Raw genomic sequence first — 20,614 nt, 5'->3', positions numbered from 1 at the left:
GTGGAACGATACCTATAGTTGCACATTTTGTTCATACATTATGAAATTGTTTATAAAATGTACTTCAATCTGAACGACTCATTAAAAGAAGTTCTTGATTTTTTTTTTGTACATTTGAGTAAACCCACAGCTTCCAAAGAGCTCTGAATAATCAGACTAATCAGAACAAGTGAAATCACCTGTGATGGTTTGCAGGCCTCCAATAGTCGCCTGTTGTGCTCTGCTGCCCCCCAGTGGTGTTGATGAAACACTACACCAGGGTTGAGTTAGTTCTGGTGGTTGGATGGTGTGATTTTATATTGGATTATAGAAGGCGAGAGAGGAATAAATGTACTCTTTCAAAACCACACGAGCCAATCTTTATTCATCCCCGTGATAAATAACGAAAGAAACAAGACTTAATTCGTTTTTTCCTGAAAGTCAAACAGAACAGTGGAGGACAAGTCATATCAGCACAGCAGAGAGGTCCACAGGGACAACCGTTATCTTAAAAGGAATCAGCTGTTATCAACTGGGATTAGACGGAAAAGCACAGATGTAATGTGAATGATGGCTGAATTCCATTTAGCTGCTTTGATTTCAGGGTCCTGGGCTGCGGTCGAATGTTTGGTTTTTCCTCTAAATTCTAAGGGAAGGAAAGAACTATAGCCCGTGTTTTTCATAAACATGTCTGCAGTTTGTTTTTTATTTCAAGAAGTCCACAGACAAAAAAAGAAAAGCCAAATCAAATACTTACAGGCTTGAAGACCGAGTCTGGTCTCGGTGCATTGTGGGCTAAAAGCTGAGCGTGAAACCCTGAGAGAAGTCCCGGCACGCAGGCGGCAGTTTAAAAACTTTCACAGGTTAATAAATCAGCGCCGTCACAGCCAGTACGTTAAAATCCAGAGTGCAAATAACAATCAGACTGACCGGACTGCAAAGTTCAGTCCAAACAAAGGAAAACAAACTATTCTCACAGTGAATGGAATAGTGTGTTTTTCCTCTTGTTCTGTGTAAAAACTGTGCAATATTTATTCACTTTGTCAGTTCTTCTTTTGTGGCTTGTTTGTGAGGCGCATCCTCACTTTACTGATCCGTGTGACTCCTGCAGAACGTTCGGGGCTAAACGGCACATTTAGAGTTTAGTCTAAAACATCAAATCGTCACATACACTTCACCTGTTAAAAGTTTAAAAATCACCTTTACGGTACAAAGTATTCTTCATTTAAATCTGTCCTGAAGGTGTAGTTTAAAACCAAACCACAAAGTTCTGAATGGATGCCAGCTCAGCGAAAAAAAAGTAAATTCAATATTTTGCTGCATTGAGAACAGATAAAATGCCTCGCTGTGCTAATCGTTAGTTTGTGACTTTAGTGCAGGAAGTAAGTAACAGACACGGAAAAGCTTCTACGGCTACATTTTAGACATTCAAAGATAAGAACCATCTTCTTGAACAGTGTCAGTGATTTTGTTCAAATGTCATTTAAGTGTTAAATAAAAGTGGCGTTCAGGGAAACAAAAAAGGTCACAGTCTTTGTACAAAAAACCTTTTTGGGGATTTTAAAAATCCACCAGCAGAGTCAGTGGTATAACCCCTCTGTGTTATTCATGACGCATTCCTACTGGGACCGTCTTTCAGTCAGCTGATCCGGGGTTAAAGTCCCAGCACCAGTTATGAGGGACAACATTCCTCCAGATTACCCAGAACTCTCCAGTACAATACGCAGCACAGGGATCTCTTTACCCCCCCCCCCCCCCCAGAGACGGCTCACAGTAGCAGAGGCGTGTGCTCCCCGGCCGGCTCCATCCTCTTGGTGAGCTGCCGCGCTCTGGCCAGGAGGCGGTTGGGCAGCGGGGGGAAGTGGTGGCTCGGGTCGAGGACGTTGGTCTTGCGGCGCTCGCGTTCCTGCAGCCACATGAGGTACGGGCTGGGCGGGAAGAACGGGCGGGTGCGCTCGCGGTACAGCTGCAGGGCGACACCGCCGACGCCGAGCACCACCCACACCGTGATCATGACGTAGTCTGGACGACGGGAGGAGGAGACGGTGTTGAGATGAGACCAAACATTGGAGTCACTGAGATTTTTTTTTTTTTAAGTTGTGAACTCACCGATGGCTTGGAAGGGCACGTCGGTGAACACGGTATTGAAGTTGTTGTTGAGGAAGCGCTTGAGGATGTTCATCGTGATGAAGGACAGGCTGGTGTAGACGTAGGCGTTGACGGCCAGAATCACGGCGTAAGCACCGACAACGCCGCACGTGACGATGTTTCCCTGGTGTCAAAGAAACACAAAAACACATCACTGGTCAAGATGAAAAATCACTTTTTGTCTCTCACTGTGTAATCCTGTCATACCACCACTAGATGACGCCAAAGTAAAGATCCTAAATCCTACGCATCACAAGCTCCTCAGTGGTTTGAAGCGGTTTTGGGCTTGGTTGAAGAGAACACACAGGAAGTCACAGAGATGGTTACATCCTGTTAGATTTGATCTGTAGTCTACTTATTTATATTTGTTTGAAAATATACATCTAGGTGGAAATGTGTGTGACTGTCACTGTAGTCCATCCTTTGTCTGTCTTGTTTCTCTGTGCTTCTTCTTTGGATATGTGCTGTAATAACAACATATATTATAAACCACACAAGATGTGTTTTTAGATTAAACCTTCATTGCACAACAATCTTGCGTAAAAATGTAACAATCACACAGAAAGTGTTCTACTGAAACAGGACACAGACCCTCAGTGGGCCGTCTCCGCTCTGAACTGTTCTCAGATCTGTTACCTCTCTGGGCCAACGCACGAAGAACAGCGGAACGGCGACCATGATGCAGCAGAAGGTCACCCAGAAAACGGCATCCGACTGTCTGAACAGATCGAGGTCACCTGGAACAAGACACACAGAAACACACTCGGTATACGATCACACGCAACAGTGTTAAAGAGAGACACGGACGTCACGGCGGGAGAGCAGGCGGCAGGTTTCTCCTACCGAGAGGAGTGAAGAGGACCGTGGAGGCGACGAGGAAGCCGAGCATCAGTCCGACCACGACGACGCAGGCCATGACGGAGCCCCACCGCCACCAGCTCATCACCAGCAGGACTCCGCCCACCACGCCGATCACCACCGACACGGCCAGACAGACTGCAGAGAGACGCACACAGACTCTCACATACTGGCTGTGATCATACCGACAGAAAGCTTTGGGAATGATCAGCGTGTGTGTGTGTGTGTGTGTGTGTGGGGGGGGGGGAGACGGGACACTCACTGTCATAGTCCAGTTCTGTGGTCCTTGTGATCAGCACAAAGAAGAAAAACGTCCCAAAGCTGAATCCCATGCAAAACAGCTCTGTGTGAGAGAGAGGCAGAGACAGAGAGAGAGTAAACTAAATGTAGTGGCCTCACACGTCACAGTAGAACCACGACAGACTCGTCTCTGATCAGTCTGCACAGAATAAACCCACCGCATCTTCCAGAACCACTGGCAGCAGCAGCAGATCAGTCATGGGTTCAGAGAGCAAAAAACGTTTCGGCATCACATGAGAGGGAGACCACATGAGAGGCAGGCCAGCGCTGATCCGGATATGCATTCTAGCTACGCATACTTGCAGATGAAACCTACAGGAGATTAAGTAACAGTGTGCGCACCAAAGCTTTGCTTCCGTTTGAGTCATTTCTTTTACGTCCCTGTGGGGAAGTTCAAGACTCCCAAACACGACATCTGACCCCCACTCATCTATTCCGCTGACCCTGCAGTGAACCGCGTCTGGGAAAAAGCCAAAACATAACTGCAGTCTGAGTAAAAATAGGGAGCCCTGTTGTCTCAGGCTTCAGAACACGGTGCTGGATTCTTGAGTCTCGAATCTCATTGACAGAATAATGAACTGGCCGAACTGTCCAACAAGCATGCAACCTGCGAGTGGTGGGCCCACAGGGCGGCGGCTCCGTGTAATAAGACCCAGCCACCAGAGATTCACCACCTCGCTCCCTTTCCCAGGTCTGGTTCCAGAAGGGGGGCCCCAGTTTCGCTACAAAAACCTTTTTCCGGCCGATTTGATAAAGGGTCTGTGAATCACTATTGGTCCAGCCCCTCCCGTGGGACCCCCCCTGCCTTGGGAGATGCCTCCCTTTTTAAGAGGATTTCTGACTGGCCAGAGGCCCCGGGGTAGACCCAGAGGCCCCCAGAGTAGACCCAGAACACGCAGGAAGGGTTCTAGATCTCGTCTGGGCTGGGAACGCCTCAGAAAGCGCTGCTGAGGTAAGGGACGTCTGGATCACCTTTGCTAAGCCCACGACCCGGATGTATGAATGGGCGAATGGCTTAGTATTAGGAGTTCATAATATATGTATAATATGATAACACAATAATAAAGTCACACAAAGAGATGCTACTCACCACACTTAAAGAATCGATGCCCGAAGAAACAGACAAACAGGCCGGCCAAGCCAGCGAGGGTGAAGAAAATCTTTGTAGAGATCTTTCCTAAAAACAAAAATAAATAAATCATTAACTGAGTAGCTGAAGGTCAAACCTTCTCTCACAGCGTTCCTTAACCTCTGAGTTTCTGTATTTCAATCAAACCAAGAACGAGAGAGTTTGGTGACGGTTTGAAGTAGCACGGGGTCATGGGAGATGTCTTCAGTGTTTATTTTAACGGGAGCTGAATTATCAGCAGAGGTCTCTTCCTCTCCAAAACAAACCGACCCGGTGATTAAAACCTGAAAACACTCCGAATAAAAAGGAGTTTCAGGTTAAAAATCGGTTTCTCTGACGCTGTTCGGCGAACACGGGACGTCCTGGAGCGGCTGCGTTTGGCGGATTTCTTGTTTTTCGGGCGTGATGAAAGCAAAAAACAATGAATTGAACTGAAAATGCAAGATCACAGGCATCGGAATAATAAACCAGAGAGCAACACATCCGGGATGTGGAACACGCGGCAGCTCACCGAGTGTTTCACAGCCGTCCAGGGTGGAGGCAAAGCTGCAGGCGTAGGTGTGGACGGGCACGTAGGAGGCCGAGGTGTTCATCAGCGGGTCTCTGACCACCACCGAGTAGATGACGCCCTGACCAGGGATGGAGTTGAACACCGCCGTGCTCATGTCTGAGGACAACAGCGTCATGACCTGCAGGGAGACGGGGGGGGGGGAGAAGTCAGCGAGCTGCTTCTGTCACTTTCGTTAAACATGTTCTTATGAGAGCTAGAAAAACGGTGGTGTCCGTGGTGTCCCACCCGTTTGCCGTTCTTCGTCATGCCCTGGATGTCCGCCACGGCCTGAATGCCGCCGAACAGGCTGCGCTCCGATAGGTCGTTCTCAGGCAGGAAGTACTGGTAGACGTCATACCGCAGCCGCCAGCGCGTGTTGGTCTCTGTCGATTGGTCGCAGGGCGGAGGAGTTTCTCCCCTGATGGAGAGCCAGAACAAATCACATTCAGTTATTATAATAACATATTACGTTATTGTATATGATGTACTTTCTTGTCTAAAGCTCTCCTCTAGTGTGATTTACAATGAGGGCGTGTAGCCTTTCACCTCACGCTGCACACAAAGGGAGGCAGCACCGATGACATATTCATTCAAGAAATTTGATTGAATGAGAAAAGACAAAACACTTGATATAAAATATTAACAAAACCTCACTAGAAGCTTTGAATGTAAAACAAAAAAAGCATTCGGTCCAGCGCTATTTGGTACACGCGTATATCGCTGAGTCACTTCTCAGCGTGAACATATGACTGAGTCTCAAAACCCTGTTAAGCTTTGTATTGACTAACGGCTCGGGGAAGCAGGAAGCGTGGTAGTCGTGGTCATCATGTGGACTCCTCACCTGACTTAAGAACACATTGCAGCCGTCAAACAAGTTGAGCTTTAACTGAAGTGAACCGACTGCTTACCAAACAAACAAAGAGCCTAGTATCTGTCCACGCCACTGTTAGTAATGAGCTGAAAACTAAATTTGACACATTTTATGCACGCGGTTTGGCATTTCCAAATTGTCCCACGGCTAGATGTTCCCTCCACAAAGCCCAACGAGCACAGAAATCAGAAGCAGTCATTCAGAGAAACGAAACCTCACGAGTGTTGTAACAACAGTGGAGTCTGTGCTGCTGAACACTGGCAGGTAACGAATGACACAACAGGAAATGATATAACGAGTCCCCCGTTTATCTGCACCAAGGCGGCTTTGTGACACATAACAGACGTTCTTGAGAAAACGAAGCGAGTACTATGAGCCGAGGAAGAGGAAGAGGAAGAGAGAGCGAGGCGGTTTGGCTACAGGTCCTGATTTTTTTTTCTTCAACAGGGTTTAAACAAGCCGAACAGGAAGTTGAGCACAAACTATTGCGTTACCTCTCGTAGCCTAAGTTTGCCGGGGCAAAGCGGATGGTGGTCTCATAGAGGTTGTAGAGGATATAGACGTTTGGGTCAACGTCCAGGTCGAACTCCGTGTTACAAGCTCCAGGGACCGGATCTGAAAAGAGATCAAATTCTTTATTAGTTGCTAGGTCGGGCATGTGAGGGTTTAGTGGTACCCTGCCATATCAGGATGACTTGTTGTTTGGGTGTTTCAACACACTAGGACGGCATATGAGCAGCCACGCTCAATCAGTGCCAGCGCTCACTCACTGTCTGCACGAGCTTCCCTTAAGTCAAAGGTTTACCACCAACTGAGTGTCTCTAAGCTTCTTCTAGCTGCAACTTCCTTCTCTTTTTTTTTTCCTGACTTCTCACGCGAGACTCGGATAGAGTGGCACACATGGAGCTGAACATGATCGTTCAGTGTTTCAGAAGACGTACCGCTGCTGGTGTACGGCAGGATGACTCCGGTTCCCGCCACGGTGTCCTCGTCGAGAGAGGACAGAAACAAGGAGAGGGACGCCTGGCTCGGCTGGAGGGCCGACAGGAGCCCCGAGTCCACTGCCGTCAGAGAGGGACCCAGGCCTGGCATCTGAACCACACGCACACATCGACACCTCGTCAGCGGAAAAATGCAAAAGCAAATAAACAGTACGAGCAAAACCACTTTAAAACAGTTCAGGTGGAAAGATGAAGGACATTACAATTCATCCTGAGGGGGACATGCATGTAACTAAAAGGGTGGTTGAGATAATCTCCTCCTGCCAGCATTAACTTGAAATATTCTCTCTTCTGAAAACACACGTGGCTCTTAGTTTAATGGATTACTGAGTAATCATCCCGTAGTACACCACTCACTGCAGGCTGCACTCCTACAGGCAGTGACGGCTGAGCTCATGATGAGACCGTGCTGATCAAAAAGTCAACAACGTGCTTGTTTGTGTCCTCAACACTCTCTAAAGATAAATGGAATCTTATTCAGAACAAATTGCATTCGTTGCTACTAAAGTGAATTAATTCATGTCACTGGCAGAGCGAGTAAGAAGTTCAAATAAGTCCACAGATCAGTTGGCCTGATGTTCAAACCCCATGAAAAGCCTAAACCAACAATGAATGCATCTACTCACAGGCAGTGTGTGTGTGTGTGTGTGTGTGTGTGTGTGTGTGTGTGTGTGTGTGTGTGTGTGTTTATTTTAAATAAAGGTATCTGATACCAGAGCATTGTCCCAGATTCCTGATTCACATATTTGAGTCGTCATCAGACTGATACCAGATATCCATAAATAACTGTAAGATGCTAATAAATTGGGTTAGGAAACTTCCAAAACAAATTAGTTGTTTCAATTTATAAATACAATAAATTGTTTTTTAAACATTTAGCAAATTACAGTGCTAATTTAAAGCCATACCTTATTAATGTTCAGCCATTCCACCGAATGGCTTTGTGTGCGTCTGAAGCGCGTGACGCAGTCGTGAACTGGTAAACTCTCAGTTCACGTGCACTAGCTCATGGGACGCGTGTGTTACCTGATGACTGGTGTCAAAGGAACGGTGATATTTGTGACAGACAGCAGAGGGCTCGGTATCATTTTGGGGGGAACATACCATATATATTGCAGCGAGCATGAGCTCAATTACATGTTGTGCGACACTGAAACCACTGTGCACACACACACACACACACACGCACACACACTCACACACACACACAGTACGACTCTCAGTCCAACCGCTCATACAACAACTCCATTGTGTGAAGCTCGTCTAGTTGTTGTTGTCAGACAGCGCTGGAGTGGGTAGTGAGACTTGGTGTGGTTTTACACTGATTGTGTTTAAAAAAACGGCAAACAGCAGTATGACCAGGACGCGCATACCGCAGCGATTAAGATTACATGCACACTAACATGCCACTGTTATTCAGAGTACGGCAATATCAAGAATCTGATTCTGTGCGACACACGGCCCCGTCGGTTACTCGGGGTGTGCACGGCTGCATGTTGACAGGAATACTAGTGGCCATGTAAACTGCTGAGTAGGAATATCGCCTTTCTCGTTATCATAAGGGCCAAAAACGGAATATTTTTAACATGCAACTTGGTCAGTGATCCGAATTCTGAATGTCCAGTTGTATGAAGTACAAAAACATGCTGACGTTTATCTGGAAGAGTTTTATGCATCTGGTTTGTTAGCTGGAAGTAGAAATGGACAGTCATGAGCAGCAACAGCCACACTGGCTGATAACCAAACAACATCAAACACTAAAAGAGCGATAAAAGAAGAAAGGGAAAAGGAAACGAGTGAAACAGAGATCGGCTCCATCTCGAGTGCTGACGTCCATTTGCGTCAACAGGCTCAACTCTGTTTGGCTTTCTCTTGTTTTCCAACGTTTCCATCACCAGAGAAAACAAAATAAAGCTAAACTAAATTAGCCCCCCGCCCCCCCAGCGTGGACCCAAACCGAGCTGTCCCCTGAGAGTTGTGGGACCGACGCCAGCAGGTTTTCCTCAGGGCCGCCCTGTCTGCCACTCATGACCAGTGGACTGCACGTCAGCTGACTGCCACTCCTCTCAGTGGGCCAGACGACCTCGCTCACAAAGCCTCATTCATCCATCAGAGGTAGAGCTAACCGCCTGCTCCTACACGAAGCATACCTCCAATTCCACACTTTACTTTGCTCACTGTTACCACGAAAAGAATCACTCGATTGAGGATGTGGAGAAACTAGAAAAATGATGAGGCGTTTGATTTGCTGATTTAACAGAACATTATAGATTTGACACTCTTAACGCCACTTACAGCCATGTCATGCTCAGTGCAATCTCTGCACCACGAAGAACATGCCAGCCAGCTGTGTGTGCTCTCAGACCAGTGGTGCTAAGCTAGTGGTGCTAAGCTAGTGGTAAAAGGTGGGGCTGGTTTAAAAACAATGAGCTGCGTGCACCAGATGATTTACCATCACGTTCAGTCCAGCGCCACAATGCACCCGCCTCCAGATGAACAAATATTTGCCTCCAGCAGCTCACTAATTAAAAGCTGCCTTGCTCGTTATCATGGTAGACAGGTAAAAGATAGAGCCTGATTGTTATTTATCATGTAAGAAAGGAACATGCTCACTTTATGTTGCTATTTTTTTTATTGTATCTATGCAGGAGGACCTAATGATTACCTTATCGAAGTTTTTTCACTAAAAAGGATGTTCTTTAAAAAAATATTTGTCCCATCTGTGATGAAATACAAATATCTGTTTCTTAAAGGGATAGTTCACCCCAAAATCAAAAACCACATGTTTTCCCTCTTACCCGTAGTGCTGTTTATCAATCTAGCTGGTTTTGGTGTGAGCTGCTTAGTGTTAGCCGTGGAGATGATAATACTATGTGGAACTCGGCTTGTGGCGTTCAAAGTGCGAAAAGTTATCTAAATATATCTTTCTAGATATCATGACCCGGTTCCTCAAGATAATCCACAGACCTTGTCTTGAGCAGTTTCATGGATTTTCTTTCAGACAGAGCCAGGGTAGCGGTCTCCCTCTATTTAAAGGCTTTATGCTAAGCTAAGCTAACCTAAGCGTCATATTTCGTGTACAGACTTGAGAGCTGGTGTCGATCTTCTCCCACAACTCTTGGCAAGAAAGCAAATCATATTTCAGATGATGAGGGGAGAGTCCGTCCGTCAGTCGTCTGTCACAGGTGCTACCGCAACAATCAGAGCTAAAAAAAGTGTCTGTCAGCACTTTCTCACCCTGGTGTAGGAGAGCGTGGCGTTGCGGTGCTGCGTGTGGAACTGCAGGGTGACGTAAGCCACGTCCGGGCCGATCCGGGACACCACGGCCTGCACCGTCTCGTTGCGGGAGACGTTCACGTTCTGGAAGGTTCCCGGCAGGAAAATCACCCGGTCTGCGACGGAGAGGAGTAAAGTCTGATTGATCACATGCTTTTATTGTGGAGGATTGGTTGGAGCGTGCTGCCTATAAACCCGCTCCAGTGATTCCGAGCGACAACACCCGGCCACATTGAGTAAACTGTTTGTTCCCTGAGGTCGCAGACAGCAGCTGGTGCTTTGCCAAGGAGGCGACCTGAAAACAGGTCAGCAGCCCATCGAGGAGGATCTTACAGAAGAAGAAAAAAGCTGAATGGAGAAGTGCGCTCTGTGTTGAGTAATGAGGTATTTCTTTAACAGCTTGACAGGAATCCAACACGGCTGTATACACTTCTTCAACGTCCAGATTGCAGCGGGCTACAATTATTTAGAATTTTTATTCTGGCCTACAAAACTGCTTGCCCTTTAAGGAACATGTCAGCTGTTCATTTAGGAGGTTTGTTGTCAAAAACACTTCAAAATATATACAAAAAAACACACATTACCATTGTAACATTTAGTAAAATAACTAATTAATGAATAACTTTTTATCTGAAAACCTTTGGACTGGCCGGTATTAGTGAAGCCGATCATCCTCTGATCATGTGCTTACACATGCTGTTTTTTTTTTTTTTCCCCTCTCTAGTCAAATAAAACGGTAATAATGAATCCACTATGGATGCACTCACTCGTAAGTAACCGTTAACGGTCTATCTGAAGGAGAATGTGCAGAAAAGCACATAACAACACTGTACCATGACCACTTCAGATGATCACGCTGCAACAGCAACAGCAACCGTCCACTCATGAGATCTGAGAAGCGTAGTTTGACCAATAGATTCAATAAATATACATATTAATGTGATTCTTAAACATCTGTCAAACAAAGCAGCTTCTCCCACTCGTCACTGTGACACTTCCTCATCTCTTTCACAGATCACTCGGATTGATTTCAGCGGGCTTCAGAAGTTTGAGAGGCTTTTCCCGCCCTGACTAAGTGGAAAATAGTTGCAGAAAGTGACATAAATCACCGGTTACTTGAGCCTCAAAGCCGCCATGTGACTTCACCCTACAGCAGAGACAACTGTTGTTATTATTATTCTGCTGTCTGCCACAGTCTTTATTTAACTATCAGAGTAAACACTCACTCAACCTGGTTTCACTGCCTAGTTTCTTTACAACACCAACCATTCGTTTGGATTTAAAAAAGGTATTAAAAGTTTGCCGCCGGTGTTAGCCGAACTTTGATTTTTCTATTTAACTTTAATCCGACAAAATCTGAACTCTTTCCTCGTATATGCTGGATTGCAAATAAACTGTCAACAGCTTGTGTGGTGCTACTGTCGTTATACTGTAACACAGGTCAGCAGGACGTTGACTGTGATATTCTATTAACATCCCAATATGAATATCACAGGAATACTAAACACAGGTTTTGTTAGAATTGCTCTGTGATGACCCCCATAACATCTCCTTACACAGATATATAGCCTGTTAAACATGTGTAAAACATACACCCTTTCTAAAAAAAAACCTATATAACTGAATTTAATTTTTTAATTTTTTTAGGTTTTAATAGGGTTAAACTGGACTCAATAAACATATGACCCCGAGTATGTTTGTGAGAAAATTTGCCATTTCACTGCTAGCTAACGTTAGCTAAAGCTACACAGCAATAACAAGCTCAACTGAGTGACACTCCAGTGATTTACAGCAGTATCAAGGAGTCAAAACGGCATTTAACCTAACCGAACACGTTACCTGCTGTAAAATGTTAACGTTAGCTACTATATAACCCAATACCTATCGGTTTTAAAGATTGAGAAAGATAAATAGCATCGCTGAAAGTGAAAGTAGCGTTATATTAAATTGCTGTACGTAGTAACTCACTTTCCACTTGCGCTTGAACTTCACAAGCCAGAGGAAGACAGAGCAGCAGCAGCGGGCACCAAGTCCAACGAGACATTTTCCTTTGCTTAGACAAAAGCAATTCTACCCGCCGGTTGATGAAATCATTGGTAACCTCGCAGCCTCCGGTGTTTGGGGAGCAGAAGTCTCTGCAGAAGCGACATGCTTGACTGGACTGAGGGATTCCGCGGGACAGCCTTCTCCCTCTGCCGCCGCTCCGACGGCTGGAACGATACTTCCGCGAGACTCGCGCACTCGGGTCACGCGATAGCTCCACCTCCCTGTCCAGACAGCTTTTTAAATCAAGCAGTGGCTGAACGTGATTTACATAAAACATTATCTAGGAGCGTCTTACTTCGTGTATGTCCGTGTTTTGATGTCCGTTCATTAACGTTGCGTTTGGGTTTATTAACGGCATTTAAAAGGATGTTTGTGGATCTGGGGAAAAAGTGGCAGAGTGGGAGCTTTTTTATATCCTATTCTCAGACCATAGCTAATCACAACGTCAGAGTAATTTATTCTAACAAGCACAATTTTATGTGCACAAAATTAATGTAAAGCAGTAAAAAAAAAAAAAAAAAAGAGGCTGTTCTTGATTTACAGAAATATTCTTCAGCTATTGAAATAAACACTCATGTTGGAGGAATGCTTTCCAACATTACTCTGCTGACTTGTTGCAGTTCCGCAGCAGAAGGGGAAGTTGGATGTTACATCAGATCCTGTGTGATGATGATTCTATTCCTGCTGTGAAGCAGCTGAGGAAAATATGCAACAACAAATCAAAGTGAAAGCGAAAAGTCGAGTTCCTGCTCAGGCCACCACACAGAAATAAAGACAGAGACAATTGACATGTTTTTAGATTTATTTCAACTCAAGCCCTTCTCTTACCCATTCATACATTAAAACCTTGCAGGCACCATAGACTCATGCATGCTGGCAAACCGACTGAACATAACAGAAGTACGCACAAACAAAAAAATGAGAAGCATATTTCACACTGCTTGCGTTTGAATCACCAGACGAGGATGCAGCTCTGCAGAACCGTGCTGTGAATGCTCCGGGAGAAGGGAGAGTATACAGATTCTGTAGGGCGAAAGATGAAGTGGTATGTGGCAAGACACTGTACACAATAGTGGCAGCAGCAGCATGGGGGGGGGACGGGGGGACGGCGGGGCTGGGCGGTCCTCCGTGGGCTCTCTTAATTCTTTCGTAAGCTGACGTCAGCGCTGGTCAGCAGCGGCGACAGAGACGTGCTCTCTGATGCGTCGTCTCTCTTCAGAACCAGGAAAGCCTCGCGACTGATTCCCAGCAGCTCTCGGAGGCCGCTGTTCTCCAGCTGAGATGCACAAAACAGAAGACGTACAGCCATGTATTCAGATGAAATAATACCACCACTGCTCCTGCTGCTTCTATTACTACTAATGTCAATCTTTCACTTGATGCTGCGTCGATCAATGACTATTTGCACGTTGGTGGCTCCACAGTGTGCCGCGTGGTTCAAAAGAATAGGCTTAGGATTTTCCTCTCAAGTTTGGATTTGAGTCCCTATACCCTGCACCATCATTTTATTCTGGACAACTGTTGGAAGTACACGTGAAACAGATCGGGGCATTGTCTATTACCTCTAGCTGTTTAATCCTCTCCTCGTCTTCACATATTCGTCCCTCGTCCACCTCTATCGCCTTCCTCATCACAGACGCCATCTCATTGATCTTGTCTATGTGTGCTTGCATTTCCTACAGAGATGGAAAACAAAACACATAAAGAAAAGGTAGTGGAAGTTGGGAAAGTGGGTCTTTAGTAATCAGCTGTCACATTTTTCACGATCAGGTTTCACAAGTAATCCCCCAAATAAGCAGGCCCTGAAAGGAGGATTAAGTGGGCCTCACTGACCGTGGTGTGCTGCTCCTTCAGCTGTGTGACGATGGCGGGGTCGTCTCTCTTGCTGGCCATGAGGAGCCTGAACACCTGCTCCCGGTATTTGGTCATGATGAGCTCTAACGCGGACTGGTGTTCATCTAGCGACGTCCGTAGCTCTGCAGGAAGAGTAAACACAGGCTTTTTTTAGGAGACATCACTGCAGAAAACCTCCACAAGAACATCTGTCAACTTCACGTTGCCCTGCTGCCATTAGCCATCTCTGTGTTTGTGACAAACAGGAGTCCAGTCCGAAAACAGACCACAAAGCGGCCAAAGCCACAGTGAGAGTAACATTACGAATGAAAAGCCTACCTTTGTTTTCCTGCTGCAGCTCTCTGATCTGACGGTTTTCCTGTTGGATTCCTAGGACCAGACTAGAACGAGGACGATGTCGCGCTACCTGGTTCAACGAGTCAATCTCCTCCTGGTACTGCCAACAAGAAACCCCCTCCCATTAGACAACTGGAAGATTTCAGTCTACAATTAACAGTGATTTACATCACTGCCTTACACTGGTTGTCAATGTTTTTTTAGTAATTATGCATTGAAGCGGCTATAAAAAAAGAACACTCCTATTTAATTGGCGCCAACATAATGTGATACCATACCTGTTGCATGGCCTCCACCCGCTTGTTAAGCGAGGTCGTCTGTTCGATTAACATCTCAGCCGCGTTGTCATGATTACGAAGCCGCTCCACCAATGATTTGGCATCTGCCAGGACCTTTTCTAAGGAGCAGTTCATGCCTGAGGAAATAAAACTCAGCATTACTGAGGAACTACGAAGGTTTAATGACCACAGAAAAGAGTGGATTCCTTACTTCTTAATAGGGTAATGTTGCCATTAAGAGATGGGATGTATATCAGTGTTATAAATACCGGGTAGGCTCAATGACTAATCCATTTTGTGATCAATAAAATCATTGTGTGTGCTGGGCTACTGTGATCTCTTTCCTCCTGTCTCAATGAATGCATGTACCTGATGATTGGTTCAACATGCTTGCATAGAAATATATCTATATCTATTATGACTTACCCAGCCCTCATTATTGGCATTTAAAAGTCTGTACTTTGTATCTTAATCGGGCTTTTATCTCAGGCAATAAATGAAGGCCGATAAAGCATACTATGCCTCATCATGCTATTCATTACGTCACCTTTTGACCAAGTGAAGAGTCACACTAACAGAAACTGAAGCTCCCCATTTGTAAATCTTCAGACTATGATCAGATTAGAGTCACTAAAGTTAATAAAACTAGAATTCACTGTGCGGTACAATGTCCAGAATAAAGTAAAAAGACACGACTCATCAAAGAACTAAAACAGCATGTTTCTCAACTCGTCGCTAACCCGACCCTGATGTCAGATGTGTGTCAGCTAATTCGCTCAAGCTAACACTGCCTTGCTCTAAGTTTAGTTAATGTACGCCATATTTATCTTAGCTGTGGTAAACTTCATGGCTCATAGTTGTTCTGCTTCAGTTAACTGACTGAGTAACGTTAACATTTCACCAGCAGCACAAACACAAAGTCTTTGCTAACTTATTAGCCGACGTACAACCCACACTTCAGCTGTCATACAAATCCACTTCAGGTTGGGATTATAAACATGTTATAACTAGTCGACTGACATTAAAAACAGGTCTTCCTTATTAACTTTAGAAATGTAATTGAAGCAGAAAGTGTAGTACCTGAGGAACTCAAAGTGCAAGACATTAGAGTTTAGCTAGTCCGCCGTTACTTCCTGTTGATGTTTAGTAGCTAATGTTAGCTACAGGCTAACATTAGTCCCATCAAGGAGCAACAAGTAGGGTTAGAGGTGACGATGCAGCGCTATTCCTTTTTAAAACACGACGATATATCAGCAGACATGAACTATGAACTTGATTTCAACACTCGACACGCTGTAAAGTCAGTCTCGCTGTGATTTAAGTGGCTACAACTAAACCTAAACGATAATATGACAACCAAAGCTTCTAAATCCCGTCAAAATCCCGCGAGGTTTTATGACATCAGGACATTCTCGCGACACTAACAGCGGGATTTTGTTAAATTACAGAAAACATGGCGGACAGGCTAACGCAACTCCAGGACGCTGTCAACTCGGTAGGACACATTTAGAGTATTTAGAGTATTTCCCTAAAGAAGAATAACTCTGTTTGGACTGGTCATGTTATTTGAAGGTGGTAGGTGGTGTCTAGTGGCTCCATTATGTTCAGTAACTTGGCTACATCACTGGGTAGCTAACGACCAGGGGCCTGGTACGTTACCACGAACAAGTTTAGCTTCAGGTGATATTGCACACAGTCAGACACATTTGGTACAGTGTTGGAGTCATAAAACATTGGAACCTCAAAGTGATGCAATGTCACTATAAAGCTAACGGGTGGCCGACTGGCACGATCTATTGCTAGGCTTTATTAACGAATACCGGTAAAGCTTCCTGCATGAAAGTAAGTACGATCCAAATGGTGTTGTTTTGTGTGTCCAGCTCGCAGATCAGTTCTGTAATGCCATCGGCGTCCTGCAGCAATGTGCGCCTCCTGCCTCCTTCAACAACATCCAGACAGCTATCAACAAAGATCAGCCAGCGAACCCAACCGAAGGTGAATTGTTTGTTTTCTCCCTAACTCATCATATTATTTACTTCCTTGTCTTGTCATTAACATATATCTGGCCTCTTGACCATTTCTGGTTAACATTGATACACCAGTCAACTGTTGACCTTATCAAATTGAGGGTGTATTGCCCGATGGGATCAACGTTGATCCATAACACATAAAATGCTATTGGCAGGATTTGCAACAATTTTATTTTACTATTACTGAACACTGTCTTCTTCCCCACTTAATGTTATCTGTCTTAACTGTTTGCTCACGACTTACAGGATGGAGACACATGATTTGTTTAACATTAAGATTACATTATTCTTGTCACTATATTATTTTTTATCTCTTCCCAGAATATGCCCAGCTGTTTGCAGCCCTGATCGCCAGAACAGCCAAAGATGTGGATGTACTAATCGACTCCCTGCCCAGTGAGGAGTCCACGGCAGCTCTGCAGGTCAGCACGTGCACGATTAACTTTCAGACGTTTCGGTTACAGATTCCATGTGATCAACGCATAGAAAAGCCCAGCTAGTGTTTCTAGCGTCCAGTCAGCATAGGGAGCCAAATGATCGCTCTGTACAGCTGCTTTCTACAATTTGACAAGGAAAATGATCATGGATTTGAAATAAATAACCAAATGATTGCAGTCAATTTTCAGGCAACTCTTCTAGTTATTTACTGTGAGAATCCTAGAGGTTAGTAATATTCTGCTGGAAGAACATTTTTCATATATATATATATATATACATATATATATATTTCTTTACCACATTGTGACACACAATTTGTGTGTACAATAGTTTGATCAGTTAAAGTGGCTATTCTCAACCACTCAGTCAGAGCGTCATCTAGTGGACCGCAGAGGTACTGCTAAATTATTTGACATAAATAAAAAAATAATAATTCAAGCAAAAAGAAAACCTGAATGGCCAGTTACGTTTGAATATAACCACAGCAGTCACGACACATCATCAGGTAGAGTACAATGTGCTGTGCCACTGTTAGCTAGCTCATGTTTTCTCGGATGCTGTTTAAAGGGAAAAGGGATGTGGGAGACTGAAGCACACGGTGAAGAAATATGAACCCTGAACTCATAACATTGGGATTCATTATGGCAGGTAGTGATGGGTGAGGGTATCAGAATATTTATTTAGGTCATTACAGCTGACAGTAGCAGAATAACTATTTACATCCCAGTCTCTTTTTCAGCTTTTGGCATTTTATTTATTTTTTTCTCATTTATTCAGGAAGTTACTCGGAACATTATTAAATATCAAAAGTGTGCCCCAAACAGTTTGAGACCCTCTGATTGAAGGAGACTCTGATCAGATGCAATAACTTCTCAGAAGAATATTGAATGTGTTTATCCAGGGTCACTGAGTTTTCATGAGGAGCCTTTTTAAGTTAATTTCCTATTTTCTCCAGAAAGGAAATGGAGGAAAAGTTGCTGCTGTGTCCGTGTTGATTCCTGTCCTAAAGATAGAAGGTTATATTATATGAAAGCAATCATCCTTGCAGGTTAAAAGTAATGCATGTGATACGAGTGAGTACCCGATGTGTATCTGGAATGACTGAGGATAGCTGAATGAATCTCAGCTGACCAGCTGGAGCACTGATGTTTATCGCTGTAGATTCAAAGTCACACCAGTTAGTCTTCAACAGCTGAAATACACAGACTATGTAATGTGTCAGTTTAGGTATTTTATTTACATCTTTCAACGTTGCAACAACTTTCCTAAAGAAAAAAGATCCTCTCCTTACATTTCTTTTATATGTTCTTATCACAGGCTGTATCAGTGTAGACAATCGAGTTTGATTCTGGCACACGAGAAAGCAAAGACCAACACCGTCACTGAGAGGACACGTAAGGACACTCCCCGTGGATGTCCTCACTTTACTCTTGTTCTAAATAAGCACACGAGGTTTGAAGCTCTTTCCAACATGAAGATAGAAAGATGGAGTACTTTGTTTATCCTAGTGATGTCCAAACCTAACAACCAAAGGAGACTCAAAGAAGTAGAACATACCATTATTAAGAACATAAATGAATCTAATTCTAAATATATACAACGGTAGTACCCGGTAATATTCTGAAGATGCAGGGTGTTGTTGATGCTGCATATTGTCTTGTGCTGCCATAGAAAGGTGCTTAATTGGAGTTGCTTCCATGAGTGCTGTAAATGGACAGAAAGCCCCGCCCCCTATCGTTGTAAATAACATGTTCCCTCTCGTCAGGCGGCCAGTCTGCGGCAGCTGGAGGAGGAGAACCATGACGCAGCAGCTCGTCTGGAGGAGGTGGTTTACCGCGGCGATGTGCTGCTGGAGAAGATCCAGAGCGCGCTGGCTGACATCGCCCAGTCTCAGCTCCGCACGCGCAACGGAGCACCGAGCCAGCCTTCGCCGGCTGAATCATGACGTGTGTGTGTGTGTGTGTGTAACACAGTCCTGGACAATTCTCAATCTGACTCTTTATTTTCACCCTCAGACATCAGCTGCAAGCTTCAAAACACTCAAAGAATATGTCTGTAAAGACCAAAACGGTCGATGAAACATCATTTGGTTGCTTAGCAATGTGTCCTCACGTACACACTATTGCTGAAGGACCTCTCTGCTGGTACAAAAATATGTCTCCAAAAGACTGGTCACCATGTCATGTTTTTTTATGTTTATGTTGTATGTTGATCAAGTCTGTTTTTGTAGATATTTATGAATGAAATGATTGAAATTCTCGTTTTGGAGTATCTCCACTGAAAAGCCTCTCGGCACTCTTCAGACCAGTTAACAAACTCACTCAGCTCACTGTTACTCTGAAGTTTTAGTTTTTTTAAATAAAGCTTAAACAAACACAGTGGAGATTTCAGAACTTTTTGTATCGTTAAAACAGATTTGTTTTGTGTCACAGAATTGTTTTGGAGAAAAGTGTTTTTATCTCCAGATCACGAAGGATATTGTTACGATGTTTCCCTGCCACAAATCAGAAATGACTCAATTCATATCCCAAATGTGTGCAACATTTATACATTACAGTCCTTAATCATAAACAGTTGTGGTGCCTTATTGGACAGTCTCTGGCCTATATTGATGTTTGTTTATCACGCTGCTATAGCTCCACATATTTCATCAAAGAATCAAACAAATCATGACAAACCATGACGTGGCAGAAAGTGACGTCGACAAAATGATATGATGAATGATGCTCTCATTGCTTCTGTTGAATCTTATTGACATGATCTCATTTTCACCATGAGCACACTTCTGCTTTCTTATATGCTGGTGCTGCACCATCAGAACGTCTTCAAAACGCGTTTTTAGGAACTAACTTCTGTTTTTTTGTATATTTCATGACGTTTCAGAGGATAAGTACGATTTAAAAAATAGCTTGGGGTGGGAAAGAACATGACCAGCTGCTGAGGGGTAAAATATGGAAGGGGCTGCTGATCACTCTGAGATTTACATATATGGGAACCATAACCAATTTAGGATTCAGTATGAGAAATCAGAAAATGTTTAAGATATCAAAAGTCTTTTAAAAAAAATAAGAAAAATATATTTTTCTAAGTATGTTTTCTGAAGCTCCAGCGGGCCGAAGGACCTGGGTGGTCCCAAACTCATCTATAGAATAAAAAAATACATAATAATGCCTCACTAATTAACTTTATTGATGTAATTCCTTTTTAAATTCGATAAAATAGCCATTCTGTCTCCTCTGACAGTCTTGTAAAACAGTCTGAATAGAAAAAAAAAAAAGATACTTGGTTGAACTGTTAATGTTTAAAAATCCAACTCAAATGATCTGTTTCACTCAAATCAACAAGTGGCTCAGTCGTCTGAGTCCAGGCTCCGGGCCAGAGAGTTTATAGCCCAAATCTAAATATAGGTGCTGTGTCACGGCTCAGTGGGCCCCACTGATGGGAGGAATATAAAAACAGCCTTGTCTGCTGGACACCACACCCAGACGTGTTAGCAGGGCACACCCACATCTGTGCATGT

At 44.2% G+C, this 20,614-nt stretch overlaps 3 protein-coding genes across 3 annotated transcripts; 1 reads left to right on the top strand and 2 right to left on the bottom strand.

The window, feature by feature from the left end:
• Nucleotides 1–347: 347 nt before the first annotated feature.
• On the bottom strand, nucleotides 348–12,308 carry tm7sf3 (transmembrane 7 superfamily member 3). Its single transcript, XM_079183413.1, has 12 exons — nucleotides 12,081–12,308; nucleotides 10,074–10,228; nucleotides 6,777–6,927; nucleotides 6,330–6,450; nucleotides 5,211–5,382; nucleotides 4,926–5,103; nucleotides 4,376–4,462; nucleotides 3,248–3,328; nucleotides 2,971–3,123; nucleotides 2,764–2,864; nucleotides 2,089–2,251; nucleotides 348–2,001 (listed from the first exon to the last, which is right to left on the bottom strand). Exons 1-12 carry the CDS (start codon nucleotides 12,154–12,156, stop codon nucleotides 1,748–1,750), a joined length of 1,692 nt encoding a protein of 563 aa, XP_079039539.1. The 5' UTR covers nucleotides 12,157–12,308; the 3' UTR covers nucleotides 348–1,747.
• Nucleotides 12,309–12,952: 644 nt separating this feature from the next.
• fgfr1op2 (FGFR1 oncogene partner 2) lies at nucleotides 12,953–15,998 on the bottom strand. Its single transcript, XM_079184259.1, has 6 exons — nucleotides 15,707–15,998; nucleotides 14,627–14,763; nucleotides 14,331–14,448; nucleotides 13,992–14,134; nucleotides 13,721–13,834; nucleotides 12,953–13,434 (listed from the first exon to the last, which is right to left on the bottom strand). The coding sequence occupies exons 1-6, from the start codon at nucleotides 15,729–15,731 to the stop codon at nucleotides 13,297–13,299; spliced, it is 675 nt and encodes a 224-aa protein (XP_079040385.1). The 5' UTR covers nucleotides 15,732–15,998; the 3' UTR covers nucleotides 12,953–13,296.
• Nucleotides 15,999–16,043: 45 nt separating this feature from the next.
• med21 (mediator complex subunit 21) lies at nucleotides 16,044–19,648 on the top strand. The gene is made up of 4 exons (XM_079184022.1): nucleotides 16,044–16,121; nucleotides 16,507–16,621; nucleotides 16,978–17,078; nucleotides 18,860–19,648. Exons 1-4 carry the CDS (start codon nucleotides 16,080–16,082, stop codon nucleotides 19,037–19,039), a joined length of 438 nt encoding a protein of 145 aa, XP_079040148.1. The 5' UTR covers nucleotides 16,044–16,079; the 3' UTR covers nucleotides 19,040–19,648.
• The last annotated feature ends 966 nt before the right edge of the window (nucleotides 19,649–20,614 follow it).

Source organism: Pholis gunnellus (assembly GCF_910591455.1).
Source record: "Pholis gunnellus genome assembly, chromosome: 22".
Classification (NCBI taxonomy): domain Eukaryota; kingdom Metazoa; phylum Chordata; class Actinopteri; order Perciformes; family Pholidae; genus Pholis; species Pholis gunnellus.
This window is presented reverse-complemented; position numbering and strand designations above follow the sequence as displayed.